Genomic DNA, 22,633 nt, shown 5'->3' with positions numbered 1-22,633 from the left:
ATCCTTCTACACTCACAATGTTTCTTTTTGATGCGGCACCAAACAATTTGAAGGATTGGTTATTAGCTAAACCTTGCTTTTCTCTCTGTGGCGTTACGTGAGCCCGAGCACATCCAGCTAAAACAACAGAGCAGATTGGCAGCGCGAATAAGCTAAACTAATTTGTTTCCATCTCCTCTGAAAATTACCCCAATTTGAGAAGCGTGTCTGTCTTTGGCGTAATTCTTCCCCAGAATGAAATGTTTTTGATGTCATGTTGTTTGTTGTTCAGCTCTCTTACACCAATCAAGGGAAACATTACGACCACCCGCATTAGATGGTCTTAAACCAGGTCAGAAACCGGGACTAAACCAGGTCTGAACCAGGTCTGATCCAGGTCTGATCCAGGTCTGATCCAGGTCTGATCCAGGTCTGAACCAGGTCTGAACCAGGACTAAACCAGGTCTGATCCAGGTCTGAACCAGGTCTGAACCAGGACTAAACCAGGTCTGAACCAGGTCTGAACCAGGACTAAACCAGGTCTGAACCAGGTCTGAACCAGGACTAAACCAGGTCTGAACCAGGTCTGATCCAGGTCTGAACCAGGTCTGAACCAGGACTAAACCAGGTCTGAACCAGGTCTGAACCAGGTCTGAACCAGGTCTGATCCAGGTCTGAACCAGGTCTGAACCAGGACTAAACCAGGTCTGAACCAGGTCTGAACCAGGTCTGATCCAGGTCTGAACCAGGTCTGAACCAGGACTAAACCAGGTCTGAACCAGGTCTGAACCAGGTCTGAACCAGGTCTGAACCAGGTCTGAACCAGGTCTGAACCAGGTCTGATCCAGGTCTGAACCAGGTCTGAACCAGGACTAAACCAGGTCTGAACCAGGTCTGAACCAGGTCTGATCCAGGTCTGATCCAGGTCTGAACCAGGTCTGAACCAGGACTAAACCAGGTCTGAACCAGGTCTGAACCAGGTCTGATCCAGGACTAAACCAGGTCTGAACCAGGTCTGAACCAGGTCTGATCCAGGACTAATCTAGGTCTAAACCCGTCTGATTGATACTGAGCACTGTAGATATGGAACCTCTCACTACAGCTACTCTAAACCAGACCAGGACTAAAGTAGACTAAAACTATGCTAAATCATGGTTAGGACAGGAGCAAACCAGACTGGATCAGGACTAAAGTAGTACACCAGGAAAAAAACTGATTTAAATCAGAACTTGACCAGGACTAAATCAGGACTAAAGCCAGGACTAAATCGGAACTAAAGCCAGGACTAAACCAGGACTAAAGTCGGGACTAAATCGGAACTAAAGCCAGGACTAAATCGGAACTAAAGCCAGGACTAAAGCCAGGACTAAACCAGGACTAAAGTCTGGACTAAAGTCGGGACTAAAGCCGGGACTAAAGTCGGGACTAAAGCCGGGACTAAAGCCGGGACTAAAGCCAGGACTAAAGCCAGGACTAAAGCCAGGACTAAAGCCGGGACTAAAGCCAGGACTAAGCCAGGACTAAGCCAGGACTAAACCAACTATATATACGTGTATTATAATATTTAATATTTGTCTTTATTACGCGCTCATTACACGATATGTTTTTTGTTTCCAGTGGAGGGAGGAACATCGTTGTAACTGGCTCTGGATTCGACCTCATCCAAACCGCTTTCATCAGGGTCCAAGGAGAGCACTTCACGTCACAAGAGGTTTGTGTTTTTGTGTTTCTCCGTTTCATTTTCACAAGTGAAGGTCTCCGAGAGGTTTTTGAATTCTGTCTCTCCCAAAGAACCGTCTATCGATTTCACTGCGTTTCTATGTTGGACCCGCGACTTCGTTCAATCAAAAACATCGGCGTGTTTGTGCTACGTTTCTCTTTCTGATTTTATCTCGAGTCCCGAAATGTTGCAGTGTGTGAAAATATAGTGAGCGGGTTTGTTTCTTTTATTACTAAATAGAGAAGCAAAGTATTTAGTAAATGTATATGTAGTTACAAAACATTTACTAAAATTAGTCTAAAGCAAGATTACATGCACATTTAAGATGAAATGGGGACATAATTTGGACTGAATTTGCCTCAAACCAGGACTAAACCATGTCCCCAACGTTATAAACAAACCTGTTTACAAAGTGCTGCACGCAGGAAAAAATGTATAATAAAAGTTCAATTTTATGTTGAGTGTGTTCACCTTTGTCATTGTGACAAAAACATACATTAGTTTATTTTATAACTAAATTGTAGAGCAGCAGTAAAGAGTATATTTCACATTTCGCTATAAAACATGTTCTGTATAAAAAGATTCTGTCTAGACTAAAGACTAGGATAAACTAGCACTAGGATTAAACTAGGACCAGGCCAGGATTAAACTAGGACTAAGGTTAAACTAGGACTAGGATTAAACTAGGAACAGGCCAGGATTAAACTAGGACTAGTCTTAAACTAGGACCAGGCCAGGATTAAACTAGGACTAGGATTAAACTAGGACCAGGCCAGGATTAAACTAGGACTAGTCTTAAACTAGGACCAGGCCAGGATTAAACTAGGACTAGTCTTAAACTAGGACCAGGCCAGGATTAAACTAGGACTAGGATTAAACTAGGACCAGGCCAGGATTAAACTAGGACTAGTCTTAAACTAGGACCAGGCCAGGATTAAACTAGGACTAGGCCAGGAGCAAACTAGGACTAGAATTGAACAATGACCAGGCCAGGAGCAAACTAGGACTAGGATTAAACTAGGACTAGGATTGAACTAGCACTAGGATTAAACTAGGACCAGGCCAGGATTAAAACTCCTTATTAAAATCCTTATTTAGATCAGAATCACAATCCGAAATTAAAGAAATATTATAATTAAACGTAAAAGTTCCTCAACAACAACACAACCTTTGCCAAGTGAAAGTAGTACACAACTTACCCCCAGGTGTACGCAAACTTTCACGTTCAAAGCACTAAAATTAATAGGAAAATTAGCGCTGGTGCAGATTAAGTGTTCGCTCGTGTTTACCTCCTCAGTCTGTGCCAACGCGGGTCCCTTAAGCGGCACTCTGGGACTCCGGGTTTACGGTGGCAGCTGGCCCCTCGCTCCTGCGGCAGATGTTAAATGTTATCTCAAAAACCTCGCCCGGTCAACATCTTAAGCCCCTCTGCGTTTATTTAAGGTCCATCCACTCAAGTGAGCCCTGGTAATTGTGGGTAATTAGAATGTCAGCCAGGTTATGTACAGCAAAGTGAAGACGGAAAAGTTCTGAGGACGTTATGGATTCCTGCCGACAACGCAGTGTGTTTTTGATACATTAAATACATTAAATACTTGATATTGGGATTTACAAATGTCATTTGGGTCACAATATAATCGTAAAAAAGCAAAAATAATAATCAGGACCATTTTGGAATCAAAATTAAGTATTTTTTGTTCAATATATAATCCAGAAAATAGATTTAAATGTAAATAACTATTTGTCACACTTTGTGCTAGTTTCATTATTCTCACTTCAAAATATATTTGAATCCAGATAAATAATACTTCATTAAAGATCTCATTCACATCTTATTTAAGCTTGTCACTTTTTCCAGTGGTACATCTGATGCAAGTAATGTGATTTTTCTGATCGTTCTCATATCCTGATCGTTCACACACAAATAATTATGAAAAAAAGAAAACAAATGAATGAATGTAATTTTTCATCTAAACAAAAGTTACTCTTAAAATCCACTGATTAAAAGATGAGTTCGATGATCAGATTTCTCACACACACACGCGCACGCACGCACGCACGCACACACACACACGCGCACATACACACACACACACACACACACATGCACGCACGCACGCACACACACACACACGCGCACATACACACACACACACACACACATGCACGCACACACGCACACACACACGTACATACACACACACACAGCAAAAATCTGATCTAATTTTTGGTTATCTGATTATTCTTGTTGTTAATCAGATTTTTCAATATATATATATATATATATATATATATATATATATATATATATATATATATATATATATATATATATATTTACGTTTCAGGTAGTTATTTGTTGTATTGATTGAACAAATATCCTTTCTAAAATGCATACACGTTTTTGTTCAGCGTCATTTGTCATTTCAAAGAGCTACTTATACATGAAGCAACGGTTTATTTACCCAAATTGATTAAAAAACAGCCTTTAATTAATCATTTGCCCCTCAAAACCCATGTCGTGTGTGTGTAGTTTTTTGTTTTTGTGGGAGGAAAATGCTGTTTGGATAGTTACGGTACATGATGCTGCTTTGAAAGACTATTTGTTGCGTCTTAACTGATAAAAAAATACACAAAAAGCCATTATTCACCGGCATGAAAAGCCCCATTTATGTCGCCGCTTCCACAAAGTGACAATATACGCCGCCGATCGGAGCCTCGTAAACAAAAGGCGCAGGTGGAGCGGCCGAAACGAGGAGTTATGATTCATCGCCGACACGCCGACTTAAATAAAAAGTGACTCGAGAGCCGTGCGCCGTTTCACTCTTCTCACAGCAACGGACTGAGCTCAAAACCGGTCCAGGCTCCACTTCTCGACGCCTACGTTTTAATCTGTGTCGGAAATGCTGTTCATTTTCTTTTTTGTTTGGTTTGAAACTAAATAAGCGAAAAAACAGTGTCAAGGCAAATTGAAAATGTCTTTTAGAGACACGTCTGCCAGTTCCAGCGCAGAGACAATGGCTAGATTTACTTTGCAGATTAGAGAGGATCTGCCTGGATCATGAATAAACAAATGGATATTATTAGTTCATTATTAGTCATCATTAGATATGCAGTGTTTAAATCACTTTATGTCACCTTATGAGACTGTGTTTGTGTTGTTTTTTTTTTGTGGAAAACCGTGTGAAAAAAACCCCCATAATGCTGCTTAAAAAACAAAACATAATGCTGCTTCAAAAGACAATTTGTTGGATCTGAACTGATAGAAATACACAAATAGCCCATTAAGTGACAGTATAATAGCCATTTTATGGTTTTAAATGAACAATACGACGCTCTGACTGTTCTAGAAAGGAACTACAATCACAACTGATGATGGGTTTTGTTGCCAGAGCCTTAACCTGCATAAAATACAACCACATTTACCTCATTCTGACTCATGATTGGTGCAGGAGCTGGGGCTTTAGATCACACAGAGAGGACAAAGTAGAGGTTTAAACGTACTGGATTTCAGCACTGAAACTGGCAACACAAATGAGAGAGTCATGTGAGGCTCATTCTGTTTTCTGACACGAGAATCAACAACGAGGCCAACAACAACTTCCAATGTTTTTGTCATTAAGAATAAATCAGCATTACAGTTGTTTTCAGTAAACGCTGCACTGGATTTGAACATGTTTCTCTGGTATCTGCGGACACAGATGGGTCATGTTTATGTCATTTATATAATTTAGTCAGAGAGTTTCACTATTGATAATAAAACCAGATTTGTTTACTGTTTATCTCAAACCCTCAGGTTATCATTTACCTATGTACTGACATACACATCACACATCACACATTGAATGATAACCAGATACAGAACAAGTATAACTATTTGTGTTTGTTTTTCTTCTCCTCCTTTCACATCCTTTATTCCTTCATTTTCAATTCCCCTTCTCTCTTTTGTAGGAGAGAGGAGGATTTTTTTGGTTCTAAATATTGTATTGCACCCCCATCACCTGGTGTTCAATAAAAAAAAAAAGTTACATTTATTTTGCTAATAAAATCATTTTAAAACTGCTTTTGAAAATTACCAATTAATACATTTTTTGTTTACTTTTTACTTTTTTACTTTTTTGTTACTTTTTTAAAATTTTCATTATATTTATTCGAGTTCTCTTTCTTTCCGGAGCAAAACTTTGACAAAGTTTAATACGCCTCGATTGCAGGCCTGATTTCACAGCCTCTTTGGATCCTCACACCCCCAAAACAGTGTCATTTATCGTGTGAATCGGAGGTTAAACACTAAATACAGATTAATCATAGTTACAAGTACATTTTTGTTTACTTAGAAAACATTGGGCCAGATGACTGTACTTCATCTTCTTTTTTATCTACGTGAAGAAAATTCACTTCCACAGTTTTTTTTGTTTGAGCACTGCACTTTGTAACAGTCTGTTCTGTGTTTCTATTGAGTATCTTAAATAAATGGTTATGCACATTGAAGTGTTTCTCCTCTCCGCCTCCAGCCGTACCGCGAGAAGAACGACTCGATGATCCAGTTCCCATCTCCGCCCGTGAACGAGTCTTTCGGCCACTTCACCACCGTCATTCAACTCGACAACTTTGTCCGAGAGCTGAAGCCGTTCGAGTACCACCCGAACCCGACGTTCAACAACATCAGCAAGAAGGTCATCACCGAGGCCAGCATCATCATCGTCACGGTGGGTGAAACGCCAAGCCGTTATCGCCAAAAGAAAGGTGGTCACAAACCCAGAAGAAAAAGAGTCTTAGTGATGTGTCAAACTGTGTTCACTTCACTTTTTCAATTGTTTGGTTTTAGTGAAGGTTAGGTCAAATAATTGTTTTTAGTTTTGGGCTTGTTTTAAAAATATCACTTTAATTTAGTCGACCAAGTAATAATTATTGTATTTTTTTATTATTATGTTTTATTATTTTTGTTATTATTATTATTATTATCGACCATATTACAGGGTTCAGAATAAGCGGTATCGCATCGCAAAATGCTGCGCAATTTCTCTCAAATGCGATGCATTCGTCAGAAAAAAGTGTTTTTGTATCGCAGCTTTTGCGATACAAAAATGTGTGTTCAATTGTATAACCAAAGCGCCTAAAAGTACTGATCGATCGTCAATAACGGCATGACACATGTAGGACGCTGTGTTGACATGACGAGTCCCGCTGCTGTCTCAGATCGCAAGTCTGAAAGTGGGAGGAGCCACATGCGGTAAAGTTAGCGTCACAGATTCGGACTTCCGAGGTCAATAGCTCCTAAATGCAAAAGTCTTTGCAGATCATTCACAGCCAAAATATTCATATTTACACTGCCAAGTGACGACAACCTCGTTTTTAACAATCAGATGCCTATTTTGGGCGCAGCGAATTACACTGATCCGAATGTGCAGCCGGAGCTGAGACGCATGCTTAGGGACCGTCATCAAATGTGCAGCTGGAGCTGAGGCGAGAGTACTTAGGGACCGTCATCAAGCAGCAAAACGAAAAATGGAATGGAACGTCAAATAGAACGGTACAATTTGAATAAAACATAAAATACACCATGATGGACGCCACAGCAACCTTTATTTTTCCATCAGAAGCTTAATACATATTTTTTGTGAGTGTAATGACAATTAATATGTAAATGAGACTCCAGCAAATAGTCATCTGATTGATGATGATATGGAAGAAAGTTGTAAATAAGGCCTTCTGACTTTGTGTTAATCAATTTGTTCAACAACTCATTTTATTTGCAAGTTTTCTGTTTTCTTTTTTTTTTTTAAGTTTAAAAAGTGTTTAAAACTTAATTTGTTAAGAGTTTTTTTTTAATAGAATGTTTACAAATACATTTGAAATAAATAATCGTGTTATATTAATGGAAAATATTGATTGTTAGTCACTTTCATGTTTTGCTATGCAATTATCAAATTGCTATAAAAATTTGGAAAAATTAACGGATTGTTTAGCAGCACCGCTATATAAGTGAAAATCCTTAATCTGAACCCTGTAGTAGTTTTAATCAATAAGAAATGTCATGTTTAAAGTGTATTGTACAGACGTGTTTCTGGGACTGAAAAATCTAGTCTCCTCTTAGTTTTTATTATTTGATAAAAATATTGGTTCTTTCGCTGACAAATATAAGATAAGATAAGATAAGATATTCCTTTATTGTCCCACATGGGGAAATTTCATTGGTGCAACGCAGGTAGATCCAGAGGTAGATACAGAAGAACAGATCATACAGAAGAATATCTACTTTCGGTCATAATCGTCAAAAATGCATGTTGTTTTGGTCACAGTATTTTTTTATTTTGTTTTGGACGGCAAAAATACGGCATTGACGAGAAATATGAAAAATATTCTAGTCGACGAAAATGAACCCCGGTGCCAAAGGAGCTCGAGAGAGTCGGGAGGAAGTAAACAGACTTAAACGCCTTCTTCCTCCTTTCACGGTTTGACAAACGGGTCCCTCAGCTTTAGTTTAGCCCACGTCCCGCAGAGGCGATGCGTAAAAGCAGGTTTATCGTTGGTTTGCTGGTCCCACGGGCTTCGCTAGACTGAAGCGTGGGAAGAGCGACTGGCATGTGTGCTGTGAACAAACCCCTTGGCCACCACCGTGCAGCTCAATCAGTCAGTCAAGGAAAACGGGGCACACTATTTCACACTTTCATTTGTTTGGATAAAGACGGTGAAATATCTTGCTAAATTAATTGCTTCTTGTCCGACCATGTAAGAATTAGCTTTTCATGGATAATTCTCACAGCATACCGTATTTTTCGGACTATAAGTTGCACCGGAGTATAAGCCAAAAAATGCATAATAGAGAAGAAGAAAAAACATATATAAGTCGCACTGGAGTATAAGTTGCATTTTTGGAGAAATGTATTTGATAAAATCCAAAACCAAGAACAGACATATATATATATATATATATATATATATAATCTTGAAATGCAGTATTAAAATAATAACAGATTAGAGAACATGGTGAATAGGTGTACGTATGCTAACGCTAACACCTTCAGCTACATGAGGCACAGACAGAACTGTGGTAAGTGCCTGGTATGTTAACGTAACATATTAACAGTTATTCAGATAACTATAGCATAAAGAACATGCTAACAAGTTTACCAAAGCATCAGTTTTACCCCAAATCACTAAATCCATTGAATTCTTCTTCCTCTGTGTCACTTCTAAACAACTCCACAAACTCCGGAGGAAGAGGAAGTGCTGATTCTTCTTCTGCGTCGCTTAGAGCCTAGAGCGCCCTCTTGTGGTTGTCAGTGTGAAAATAACAAATAATATCACACATAAGTCGCACCCCGGCCAAACTATGACAAAAGATAATCATAAATTAGACTAATAGTAATAATTGTGGCCTCGGGCTGGAAATCACAGGGTCCCTCATGATTCAATACGCAGCTCACAATACAATAATACCACGATTTTGCGATACGCGCGATAATCGATATCACAATATTCTACGATCTATTGCTATTTCTTTTAAAGAACCTGATAAAGAAAAATATTAATAATTCTTAGTTATAGCACGACCTGCTCAAGTTTCCTTTCTTTAAACGAGCAACAAAATCCTTCGAGAAATTATACCAAAAATTACTCATTGCGATATATCGACACAGCAGCCCACGATATTGATACCGTATCACCAAATTTAGTATCACGATATATATTTGGATATTTTGGCACGTCCCTAATTGTGGCTATTTTAGATCCAAATGGAAGTTGTTACATTGGAGTTTATACTTTAATGTTGAGTGCTTTTCATCCGACTTTTTTACGTCACATTAACTTTATTATTCAGTAAGTTTGACTTGATCAAGCGAATAAACGAGGGAATAGTGATCTACTACACAGTGTGAATGAAAGGGAATGAAGGATTCTGTGCATCAGTCGTGATGTTTCTTCTCTTTTTTTATATAAGTAACATTTAATACAACAAAACAAAACCAGAGAGAAAGTAACAGACAAAAATGAACAATCAACAAATGAAGCACATTTTTAATTTAAGAGAAAGTCCCCGGTTTATCTGAAAAATGAAAACGCTGACTTGTTTAAACCCTGCGTGCGCGTGTTGACTCGAGCAGCTTATTACCGAGAGCGGAGAAAAAACAAAGAATATGCAAATAGCAGAGGATTTAATATATTGGCTTATGACCGGGTCAATGGGCTGAAACCGGGCATTTGAATTGGCCCTATTTACTTCACAATACAAAGTCACTATATAAATAAACACGCGCGCCACTAAATTACCACATAGTCCAACAAATGCCAGAGTAATTGGAATCAAAATGAGGTTCTCGGGCATTGTTTGTCTATTATGTATCTTGTTAAATGTGCGCGGACCAGGAGTAGCATTTGGGAACGCTAGAAAACGATTAGAAAAGTGGTTGTCTGAAATAATTTGAGCGGTTTCTATATACGCAGGGTTTATTATTAAGAACATGGCGTTTTGGTGTAATGCGTATCCCAGTTGTGGGCCGGTTTGGAGCGATGCCAAAATGTCTGAATGAAAGTGTGTTTTTTTAAGCGTAATTTCGGCGTCTTTAATTACTCTTGGCTCCCAGTGTGAAACGTCAACAATAAGCTCTTTAGCACATTACTCCAAGCGTTTATTTGCAAGTGATTTATTGTATTTATTCACACGTCTTGTCATAAGTCGTCGGTGTAACGCTGAGGGAAAACGTCAAAGGTTCAGATTCCAATTACTTTTTTTTTTTTTTTTTTGTGGTTTTGTTTAACTTGATGAATTGTCGGAAAAATGATTGTTGACCAGTGCGAGAAAAATAGCAAGTTACAGTCGCCGTGTCGTTAGTTACAGTCGCCATGTTAAAAAAAAACACTTATTACAATGTGGTAATGTATGTTTTGATTGGAAAAGGTCCTCCACAATAACCTGGATTTATAGTTTTTAGATATAAAGTGATCGTTTTTAGATATTGTTTTAGATAATAGTTTTTAGTCATAGTTTTAGATATTGTTTTTATATACAGTTTTGGATATAGTTTGATCGTTTATAGTCATAGATTTAGATATATGTTTTAGATATAGTTTTAGAAGTAGATTTAGATACAGTTATAGATTTAGATATAGTTTTAGATATAGTTTGATTTCTTCTGCTATGATTGCAGCTTATATTTTTCTTTAAACTGCTTAAAAATTTAGGAATTCTTAACCGCCAATGCCACATTAAACAAACTAAAAGTAAATTTTAAAACTTTTAATTTAACACAGGTTTGTATTGACTTCTTCCGACTGCAAAAATTAAAAACAAAACAATTTAAAACCAATTTGACTATAAATAAATTCCATCAGCTTTGTAACTGCTGTGTTACTGTTCGGTTTCGAGTAGAGACTTTGTGCGAACAGTGAATTACTGATATGTAATTAGAGTTTATCCTTTCTCAAAAATCTATTTTCCGTCATTGAAATGTGTCTACTTTGACACGTTTAAATCCTGTAAATGATTTCTTCTTTGAGGATGAATTAAATACAAAAGGATTCTGGTTTAGACCTGGTTTTGTTGTAGTTTAATCCCAGTAGTTTGTGCCGACTTCACTAACATTATCCTTGTTTGGTCCTTTTTTAGCCCAGTTTTTTCCCGATGTAACCTTGATTTTATACTTTTCTAGTCCTGTTCTAGTCCATGTTTAGTTTAGATCCTGATTTGATGAGGTTCTTTGTGTGAACCTCAGACTAGTTTAGGTCTGTGCTAGTTCTGGTTCACAGCTGATGACTTCACCTAGAAAGTCGTTTATCATCTTCTATTTTGAATGTTCATATCGTAGTAAATGGATTTAGGGTCTTTCATGATGAAGTGACATGGTTTTGAACTATAAACCTTACTTTCTCCCTCGTTCTCCTCACAGGGTCGCGGATTCTCTCGAGCCATGACTCACAAGGAGGCCCAGGCGTTTGTGGGGGACGTTCCGTGCTACGTGAACACTCTCCAGGACGACAAGTTGTTCCTGGACGCGCCCTCGACTCCGCCCCGGTCCAGGTCCAGACGAGTCCGGCGGGACACCAGACCGGAGCTGCTGGACCTGCTGGTGAGGACGGGAATTGTTAGACACACACACACACACACACGTTACAACAAACCTGGGACAAAGGCTGAGACGGAACCTTGGGCGGAACCTTGGGCGGAACCTTGGGCGGAACCTTGGGCGGAACTTTGGGCGAAAGCTGGGACGGAACCTGGGACAAAACCTGGAACGAAAGCTGGGACGGAACCTTGGACGGAACCAACTTTATTGATTCATAGATTGTGGCTACGTTTGTCACGTGATGGAGAAGTCTTCTGATTTGAACCAGACACGTCACAACAACATCATGTGACACTTCAGAAGGAGAAGAAACTGCATACAATCAAATCCAAAGAGTTTAGGCTCGTTACATGCAAACCGCCTGTAACAAAAGCTGTAATATAAGCTTCTTTACATGTTCTAGTCAAAATACTCCTTGCAAACTTGCATGTTGCATACAAACTCGCATTTTCAACAGTCACAGAGAAAAAGACTAAACAACTCTTGCTGCAATTCTCTGGACACAGGCTTTTCTGTGCTCTGTTTTTCCTCGTATCCACTGGCCGTAATTACATTTAATCAGAGCCTATTTATTTGTGTATCTCTAGGGCAGCATTAACTTTATTGATGTAAATGAGTTATAATATCCACACTCCAAATGCTAAATTAATTGCAAAAATGTCTCAGTCTTGCCCTTAATTAACGAGTGCATTCTTCAGTGTAGATTTAGCCGATCTGTCTTCTGACGTTAGACTGGGTTCGGTTTGGTTCCCAGTTTAGTCTCCAGTTTAGCCGTTTAGTCATGGTTCGGACTGTAATTCAGACCTAGTTTAGTTCTGAGATGTTATTACTTTTGTAGCTATCAAAAGATTGCTCCGTTGTTTTTTCCAATATGGTAAAACTCGACTGTGCGTTTGAAAATACGTCTGCAGTGTCACGTTTTATGAATTTTCCCGAGTTGTTTGTGCTCTCAGACTCTCTCAGACTCTCTCAGACTCTCTCAGACTCTCTCAGACTCTCTCAGACTCTCTCAGACTCTCTCAGACTCTCTCAGACTCTCCAGGTCGCCACCGACAAACTGTGGGTAATTATGTAGATTCTGCCCCGTGACTGCTCTCTTCCCTCCCACTCTGTGAAACACACAATGGCACTTCTCAAACTCTGGTTTATCCTCGTTTGGATCTCTTGTTTTTTGTCTGATGCTGCTACGAATCATTTGAATAATTGTGAATATATGATCTAATATTGATGTGGACTATAAAGACTCTAAAACACATGTTGAAAGACCTTTTAATAACAAAGACTGAGGCATTATTAAAGCAAAATGTCAAACATGAATAAACTTTATCAGCTTTTCTTCAATAACACTTTATTTGTGAATATTTTCTTTTTTGAAGCCTTCGGTCACCTTATTTCAAACTTTATTTCTTATACATCTTATATAAGTGAACAATATAATTAATTGTTTGACTTGTCAACTCATCAAAAAGATAATCACTGATAGTCAGCTATAATAATAATTTGTTTAGTCCTGCTGTAGTAGCAGTTTGGTCCTAGTTTTTGTAGTTCATATTGTTTAGATGTGTGTTTTTTTTACCTGATATTATTCAATGTTAGCGCTGTACTAAGTCCCAGGTTAGTTTTAATCTCATGTTTATATTGGTTTAGCCCTGGTTTAATCTGTTGTTATTGATTTTATTGTTTTTGGTGTTGTTATTGCATCCTTTATTATACTGTTTTTAATAACCCGATAAAGTCCAGGTTAAGTCTGGATTTAGTTCTGGTTTAGTTCTGGCTTAGTCTGTTAATTGGTTTTGTTTTGTTTGTCAGCTTTAAAACCTTGTCAGACATGATTAGAACAGGTTTTGTAAGCAGTTTGTTCAAATTTAAGTTTTAATTATGCATAGTATATATATTTTAACTATGTAGTACAGCCGAAGTCTAGTCTGGATTTAGTCTTCATTTAGAACTGGTTTTAGTTTTATCCCTGGTTTTATCTTGGTTAAAGTTCCTGTTGCCATCCTTGATATTGATATTACACCTACAAAGTATAGTCCATCTTTAGACCTAGTTTTGTCCTCATCTAGTCTTTGTCTTGTCTTGGTTTAGTCCTGTTTAGTCCTGGTCCAGAGATGGTTAATCCCTTGCTTTAGACATGATTTTGCCTCATAGTCCAATAAAATGTAACGTTTGTAAAAGTCAATTATTCTGCAGGACGGCAGTTGTCAAAAAAGTCGGCGTTTGAGCTGTACTGATTGACAGTTCCTTGCATGATTTCCAAAGTAATGCATTGATATTTCACACCTTTTAAAATTATTTTTGTTCTGTTTTTGGCAGATCAAGTTTGGAAATGGCGAGTGGGTGGTGGGCTCGGTGCAGTACGAGCAGAAGAATGACTTGGCCCTGTACATCATCGTCCCGGCTGTCATTGTGCCCATGCTGATCATCATCGCCATCTCTGTGTACTGCTACAGGTGAGTCCTGGTGTAGTCCTGGTGTAGTCCTGGTGTAGTCCTGGTTTAGTCCTGGTGTAGTCCTGGTGTAGTCCTGGTTTAGCTCTTGTTTAGCTCTGGTTTCATCCTGGTTTTGTGCGGGTATAGACTTAGTTTAAACTTGGTTTATTTCTGGTTAGCCCTGGTTTAGTCCTGATTTAGCTCTAGTTTAGTCTTTGTTTAATCTTGGTTTAGGTCAGGTGTAGCCCTTGTTTAGCCCCGGTGTAGCTCTGGTTTTGCCTTGGTATAACCCTAGTTTAACCCTGGTTCAGCCCTAGTTTAGCTCCGGTTTAGCCCTGGTTTGGCCCTAGTTTAGACCTGGATTAGTCCTGGTTTAGCCCTGGTTTAGTCCTGGTCTAGTCCAGGTCTAGTCCTGGTCTAGTCCTGGTCTAGACCTGGTTTAGACCTGGTTTAGCCCTGATTTAGTCCTGAATTAGTCCTGGTTTAGTCCTGATTTAGCCCTGGTTTAGTCCTGGTTTAGTCCTGGTTTGGCCCTGGTTTAGCCCTGGTTTTGCCCCAGTTTAGACCTGGTTGAGCCCTAGTTTAGCCCTGGTTTAACCCTGGTTTAGCCCTTGTTAAGCCCTGGCTTAGTCCTGGTTTAGTCCTGGTTTAGCCCAGGTTTAGTCCTGGTTTATGCCTGGTTTATGCCTGGTTTAGTCCTGGTTTAGCCCTGGCTTAGTCCTGGTTTAGCCCTGGTTTAGCCCTGGATTAGTCCTGGTTTAGCCCTGGTCTAGCCCTGGATTAGTCCTGGTTTATGCCTGGTTTATGCCTGGTTTAGTCCTGGTTTAGCCCTGGCTTAGTCCTGGTTTAGCCCTGGTTTAGCCCTGGATTAGTCCTGGTTTAGCCCTGGTTAAGCCCTGGTTTAGTCCTGGTTTAGTCCTGGTTAAGCCCTGGTTTAGCCCTGGATTAGTCCTGGTTTAACCCTGGTTTAGCCCTGATTAAGCCCTGGCTTAGTCCTGGTTTAGTCCAGGTTTAGCCCTGGCTTAGTCCTGGTTTAGCCCTGGTTTAGTCCTGGATTAGTCCCTCATCTAGTCCCTCATCAACAGTCCTAAACCTTTGTGTGAACCCGTATCTCTCTCCGCTCTATTTCCCAGCGCTTTAGTTTATGTGAGAACCACTGGTTGTTCTGAACAGCTCCAGGGCCGACTCAATCCTCCGCTCAATCCTCCGCTCAATCCTCCGCTCAGCCCTTCCACTTTGAATAATTTTCTCACATGTTTTAGACTGTTATGTGGGAATCAAGCGGTTCACCTGATAAAGGGTGAGCCAGTTACAAAATTTAACCCACAACTTTTGACAATTTGTGTATTTTATTTTAATGGACTCTGAGTTCCAGACCCTGTGGGTCCTTTTTTTCTGATCCCTAACAAAAATAAATGGCCGAAAATAAATTGGACAGGATTTATGCGCTTGTCACTAAGAACGGAGGCAAAAAATATTTTATTCAAGCTCATTTTTGAAGATGGAAGGAGCGACCCGGCGCAGTCATGTATACCAATCTCACCAATTTAAACCAAGACAAATTGACTTTTTCACAGGTTCAAATGTATTCCTTTGACTCTGCCTTGGTTTGGCTCGCACATTTTGCCAAGAGGTGTGTGGAAAAGCAATAGTTACCCAGTTGAAAGCAGGGTTTTTATTCAGTTTGGGACATAAAATATTCAACTTCTTATGAAATATGAAAACCTGCATTAGATGCACTTTATAAACGTTACCGTATACTTTTCTGCTTTTACTTGAGTAGCTTTATTTTGATAAAGCTTTAATTGTGTGAGTATAAATGCAACAGACTGGTTGATATGAGCAAGTGTCTACAGTAAGACGATTAGGATAAACTTAGATACACTTCCCATCTTGTACGGTTATTTATAATTCAAAATATCACTCGAATAGAAGTAAAAAACATGCATATGTATTTTATTTTTTTGAGCTTTTAACCATGTTCATCAAAAACATGCCCGGAGTTGTATTTAGCTTTAGTCACGCTTGTTTCATTAATTCCTGTTTTCCTTTCACAAAAACACTATTTGTCTAGATTTGTGATGCGAAATGCGAAGGTTTTCTGTTTCCGTTTTCTGTTTTTTAAGTTCATAAATCGTCGCCAGCCTTGTTTTCCGAGCATTTCCCCATCTTGTAATTCCCCCTGCTTCCAATAGATGGAGTTATAACACATGTCCTGATGAGGGAACGCCTGAATGATATACTGCAGGCTTCTAGTATGTTACATTATTTTTACTGCCAAAGAAAACGTGCTCAAGAGCATGTTTAAAACTAAGAACTAAGTAACGTCTGTGTAAGAGCTCCCCCTGCAGGTCCCTTGGGAAAACACACTGTCAGAAAACAGACGCAAACTTTTTCAAAATGTTCTTCTTTCTTTCTTTATCATAATAAGACGGTATGATCGCATATAAAAACAGTTCACATTGCCACGTATAAAAAAGGGCCAGGGTTTCTCAGAAGAGTTTGTAAAGCTGTTCGTCCGCCCACAGACAGCAGGGGGCGACGGCGGACACTTCAAATGCCCCAAAAATACATATTTAACCATCACAGGGGCTTTCAATATGTTCACCAAGGTTCAAATGTCACTTAGTTCTGCTTTAAAAGGCCAATAACCATACAAATAACTCTTTGTGTGTCCTTTAGGGGGGTTCTTTTTATTTTTGACAGTAACATGTAACAAAACCTGTTCTTCTTGGCTCATGATAAATACTGTATCTTCTCAAGACTATACATTTTGTTTGTCTGTCTTTTCAGGAGGAAGAGCCAGCAGGCAGAGCGCGAGTACGAGAAAGTCAAACACCAGCTGGAGAACTTGGAGGAGAGCGTCCGCGATCGCTGCAAGAAAGAGTTCACAGGTTCGTAACGATGCGGCCGATGCCCCTAAAGCTCCACATCGCTGCGCGTCTCAAGACATAATCAAGTGTTTTTCATAGACGCGATTACATTTCTGCGAGTGAAATAAATCCTCCTCTTAGCGTCACGCCATCATCATTACGCACCGTTTTGCAGTCGCCGTAATGGAAAACAATCGTTCAGCGACGCGATGGTATTTAAAGCGATGGACGCGCTCCTATCTGCCTCCAGTGAGATGAAGATGAAGATAGATGAACGCCGCCGATGGCAAAGAGCGTCGTGTTTAATGGGAATGCTTTTCTACCTTGTACGCCGTCTTGTAGGTTTTTATATTGAATGATAATGATAATGTTGTCCGGCAGTACAAGTCAATAAGTGTAAAGGTTAAGGTGAGGGATGACTTTGCTCTGTGGAGAATGTACCTCTGCACTCACGCTCCACAGCAGGAAGGTTCCCGGACCATGATCCTCGCTTAGAAATGTCTGCGTTATGATTATTGTGAACAGAAACGTCAATTTTACCGTCATTCACGATGATTGACACCCAAGCAGCAGTGAAATCCTTTATTCACATTGTCTAATAGAGTACCATTCTTCAAGTGAGAAACCAGATAAAAGACAGTACTTTTAAGTACTTTACTTAGTTTTTTTGAGATTAGATTGAAATTGAACTAATTTTATTGTCTATTAAGGAGGTTGCTCAGTTAGTTTGCCTTATTATTATAACCTATTTGTTTATAACTGAATGCAACTGAGGGTTTTATGTTAGATTTATTTAGTTTAGTGTAAACCAAAAAAAAACGAATTTATACTTTCTATCAAACTAGAAAACAAACAAAATAATAATTGTAGCTATTTTAGAAGTCATTTTTAAACTTTAATATTGAACAAAAACAGACGCAAAACAAAGAACAAGACACAGAGAGATAAAACATACAGACATACCGTACTTTATAGCGCTCCTGTATAAAAGCTGCTCCAACGAAATTTACAAAGAATCTGTCCACTGACGCCTTCTTCTAGAGCGTGTCAAATGCTTGCCTCCCGGTGGCCGTTAGCGAGTAAAAATCTATAAATTAACTGCACCGTTGAATGCGCCGCAGGGTTCAAAGCGTGGGGAAAAAGTAACGGCTTAAAAAAAAGGTTTGGTAAATGGCAGATCGGAATAATGAGTTTTCCCCTTTTTTGGATGTCATATCTATGTCATTTCAATTAAATATAGACTCCAACGAAGTAAACCCTATGCAAAGTGCTTCTAACTGTGCATGTCATCATTCAGAAAGGTTCACATACTGGAGGAATGGTGAATCAAAGACTGTCATCGTTATTGGTCGTGGTCAAGTGCAACGTTTCTTCTCTCAATAGTCTTAACAATGAAATCTGACATTGTCCCTTTTTCATCCCTGTTTTAGAAGTAATCAAAGACACCAACTAATCCACAGATTTGTTCCGCACCACAATCTGAGACGCCCTTTTTCTGTTCTCATGTGCTTGCCACTAAAATACACCCCTTTTTGTCGAAAACCCACAAGAAGAGTCAACCGCGGCCACATTAGCGATCCACTCGATCCACTTTCGACCTCCTAGAACATACTTCCATGATTGCAATGGAAAAAAGAGGGTCATAATACTTAACATTTCACAGTACACAAAGTCCGCGGTGACGTAACGACGGCCATTTTGATGAAGAACCCGTTGACTTTGTTGCAGATTTGATGATCGAGATGGAGGACCACACCAACGACCTGAGCGAGGGCCGGATCCCCTTCCTGGACTACAAGACGTACACGGACCGCGTGTTCTTCCTGCCGTCCAAGGATGGCGCCAACGACGTTATGATCACGGGAAAGCTGGACATCCCCGAGTCGAGGCGGGCCACCGTCACGCAGGCGCTCAACCAGTTCTCCAACCTGCTCAACTCCAAGACCTTCCTCATCAACGTAAGGGCGTTACAGGCTCGGGACACGCTCGTTCTCTCCAAAATGGATACCAAAACACAAAGGACGACAACTTAAAATTACGTATAGTGAATGGTCTATCTGTATTAGGGCTGCAACAAGTTGATCGATTAATCGCAACTAATCAATTATTGAAACAATCATCAACTAATTTAGTGCTTGAATGATGTTGTCAATACAGAGGTTCAAGAGCATGCCACGAGCTGAGAAAACGCGGTTTTAATGCCGAAATTGAGCCGTAATTCAATGAAAATGATGTGAAAAATGTGTTAATTCTGTGTGTTTGACGAAAACCCTCTTCAATCCGTAAATGTGCTCCACTTCACTTCAGCTTCACTTGGATCAAATTTAGTACAAATCTTTTCATCACGTTACCTTTGCATTCTAAACAAGCAAAACGATTGTTAGTTGCAGCCCTGGACTATACCACAGGACCGTAAAACTACCACAAAATGGCTGAACTCTATACCAGGGCTATTCAACATCAGGCCCGGGGGCCAAATCAGGCCCTCCAATTAAATTCATCCGGCCCACGACCCATCTTCCAAATATTAAAACAAAACTAAAAATCTTGTTTAGTGTTTTGTTTCTGGGTTAGCACTAGTTTAGAGCGGGTTTGGTTTTGTTTAGTCCCTTTTTAACTCGGCTTTAGACTGATTCAGGGTTAGTCCTGGTTCAGACCTGGTTGGTTGGTAAGTCTAGCCCTAGAGTAATTCTAGTTCCTCAGGTATTCCTCACCTAAATCTAATCTATCAGTAGTTTTTTTTACTGTTTTAACTCAATTTCTCGAAATAGCGTTGGGAATATTTAATGCGTCTCCTTGGCCTTGGCCCTTCGAAATATCTGGCCCTCTGGAAACTTAATTTGATTAAAAAACTGCATTTTATTAAAGATGATTATTCTATGTAAATGCATTAGTTTGACATTTGCTCTTTGTCTGTCGCAGCGTTATTAGAGCGATCGTCAAACAGTAGATTCTTCACCCGCGGTTTGATTTATACTGAATAAAACATAAGGTCGATAATCAAATAAAAGTAATCAGAATGTTCTCCTGTATATTAAACTCACGGGTCAGTGGTTCAGAAATGACCACATCATTGTAATTACTCGGCATCGGCGCGCGCGTTCCTTCGCCTTTGTTCACACCTCAACAGCATTTAGTCCTTTGTTAGACGAATATCCTTTTTAATTAGCGCTCGAGCCTCGTCCGTGACCCTCGAGGCAGAAACAAGAGCGTAATAATCCTCCATTAATCCTAATCAAGACCGTGTTTATTTCATTGTTCCTCTAGTTTAAGGTCAATTTATAGCTTTAATGTAAATAGGACTTTTACCTGAAAAAAATTGTCCTTTTCTTTAACTTTTCAGCAACATACCAACTAACGATTATTTTAGTAGTTGACCGGTCAACTACTATATTTAGTTTGTAAATACATTTTTAAGGTTTAAATATGGCGACTGAAGACTTCTAGATATAAAACATTTACAAATAAAGAGTATCATTAATGAAAATCTGAAAATGTTGATTCTGTTTTTGACATTTCACTTGATAAAACGTCTGTCATCTTGTGTTTTGAGTCGGTGCAGTCCAGATAATGAGGACAACTATCAAAACACAATTACCGTATTTTCCACACTATAAGGCGCACCGGATTTTAAGGCGCATTAAGCGAAACAAAACGTGTACTACACAAAATCACTTTGAGATCAGTGAGAAAAAACAGAATTAATCCATATATAAGCCGCACCTTGTTGTTTTTAGAGAAAATTAAAGGCTTTGAGTGCACCTTATAGTGCGGAAAATACGGTACAGGATGTTTTGTAATTGTAATATTATTGTTGTAGCAGTAATGTGGCTCTGACATTTAGTAAAAGCTGTCAATGGCAAAAGAGGGTCTAATTCCGTCGACTTGATCAATGTTTTTATGGTTATTAACTTGAGCTGCAAAGGATTGTTCAATAAATCAGTCAAAATATATATCAATAGAGCACATTTAAAGTGGCCAAAGTGCTGCGCAATATCAAGCAGAGCAATAAAAACTGTGTTCAGAGTGCTAATGTCAAACACGTCTGCGAGTACGAGCCTTGAGAGAAGAGTGCAAACTAACGGATGAACTAAGTCAAGAATTCCATGCATTTCAGAACATGTCGATGGAGGTCTCAAAACAAAAGCGTCGGCCGTTTTCTGTTCAATAACAGGATTTTTCACTGTTTACAGACGACATTCAATGACCTAAATAATTGCGTTCTTTCTTTTAGATTTGAGAATTTCACTTTTGAATAGATATACATATTTGTACAGATTTCACAAGTACATTATTTCTTTTCCTTCTTATATTCTTGATAAATGATTGACTTGAAATAGAATTACTCTTAAATTCACCTTTTTGACCATTCCTCAAGTCGGCCCCTTGAACAGAGAAACTTTTCTTTGTTTTTACATTCGTTCTAACCTGTTTTTACACTTAGATCATATTTAGCTTCCTTAATTTAAAACAAACACAATTGTTTTGCAGGCACAACTTGTTTTCTTACTTTACACATGATGAATGCTTGATTCAGACTGACCAAATCAGGGAATTTTTGTGCCTTAAATGTGACAAATATTTGTTTTGTCGATTCCTTTTGTATATTTTATGTAATATGTATTATATATTTTTGTTTGGCCCGAAATGTAGCTATTTCTATGAGACAAGCCAATGACTAATAGAAAAATAAATACAATAAATATGATAATTATATAAAATGAATACAATGAAAACAGATGAATAAAATAGATGAATAAAATAAAAATAGATGAATAAAACAAAAATATATTAAATAAAATTATTATAATATATTATAATATATATAATATAAACATTTTCCCCTTCTTCTTTTCTCTCAGTTCATCCGCACTTTGGAGCGCAGCCACGACTTCAACGCCCGGGCGAAGGTGTACTTTGCGTCGCTGCTCACGGTCGCCCTCCACGGGAAGCTGGAGTACTACACGGACATCATGAGGACGCTGCTGCTCGAGCTCATGGAGGAGTACGTCAACAGCAAGAACCCCAAACTCATGCTCCGGCGGTGAGTCACAGCTCCTCGAGTAAAGTGTATGTAAAAAAATATGGACCAACCAAATACACACTGCACTTTGCCTGTGTGTTAATGAATATAAATGACCACTCTCGTTTCCCTTTGACTTGTCCAAGATAAATGCCGTATTTTCCGGACTGTAAGTTGCAAGTTTTTTCGTAGTTTGGCCGGGGTGCGACTTATACTCCAAAGTGACTTATATATGATTATTTGTTATTTTCACTCCGGCAACAGCATTTCACATGTTGATTATTTTCACACTGACAACCACAAGAGGGCGCTCTAGGCTCTAAGCGACGCAGAAGAAGAATCTGCACTTCCTCTTCCTCCGGAGTTTGTGGAGTTGTTTAGAAGTGACACAGAGGAAGAAGAATTAAATGTATTTAGTGATTTGGGGTAAAACTGATGCTTTGGTAAACTTGTTAGCATGTTCTTTATGCTATAGTTATCTGAATAACTGTTCATATGTTACGTTAACATACCAGACACTTACCACAGTTCTGTCTGTGCCT

At 39.1% G+C, this 22,633-nt stretch overlaps 1 protein-coding gene across 1 annotated transcript in view; it reads left to right on the top strand.

Moving 5' to 3' along the window:
* Nucleotides 1-22,633, top strand: part of plxnb2b (plexin b2b) — a 253,304-nt gene that overhangs the window by 183,877 nt on the left and 46,794 nt on the right. Inside the window, exons 19-25 of the mRNA XM_072435874.1 lie at nt 1,597-1,690; nt 6,211-6,405; nt 11,587-11,766; nt 14,080-14,216; nt 16,989-17,089; nt 18,797-19,026; nt 21,931-22,112. Coding sequence (XP_072291975.1) covers nt 1,597-1,690; nt 6,211-6,405; nt 11,587-11,766; nt 14,080-14,216; nt 16,989-17,089; nt 18,797-19,026; nt 21,931-22,112 — 1,119 coding nt within the window. The remainder of the gene's footprint in view (nt 1-1,596; nt 1,691-6,210; nt 6,406-11,586; nt 11,767-14,079; nt 14,217-16,988; nt 17,090-18,796; nt 19,027-21,930; nt 22,113-22,633) is intronic.

This window comes from Eucyclogobius newberryi, unplaced genomic scaffold (assembly GCF_026437365.1).
Source record: "Eucyclogobius newberryi isolate DKJ021-1_F unplaced genomic scaffold, fEucNew1.0.hap1 SCAF_7, whole genome shotgun sequence".
NCBI classification, from domain to species: Eukaryota; Metazoa; Chordata; class Actinopteri; order Gobiiformes; family Gobiidae; genus Eucyclogobius; species Eucyclogobius newberryi.
The sequence above is the reverse complement of the archived record's forward strand: the minus strand, read 5'-3'. Positions and strand labels throughout refer to the sequence as shown.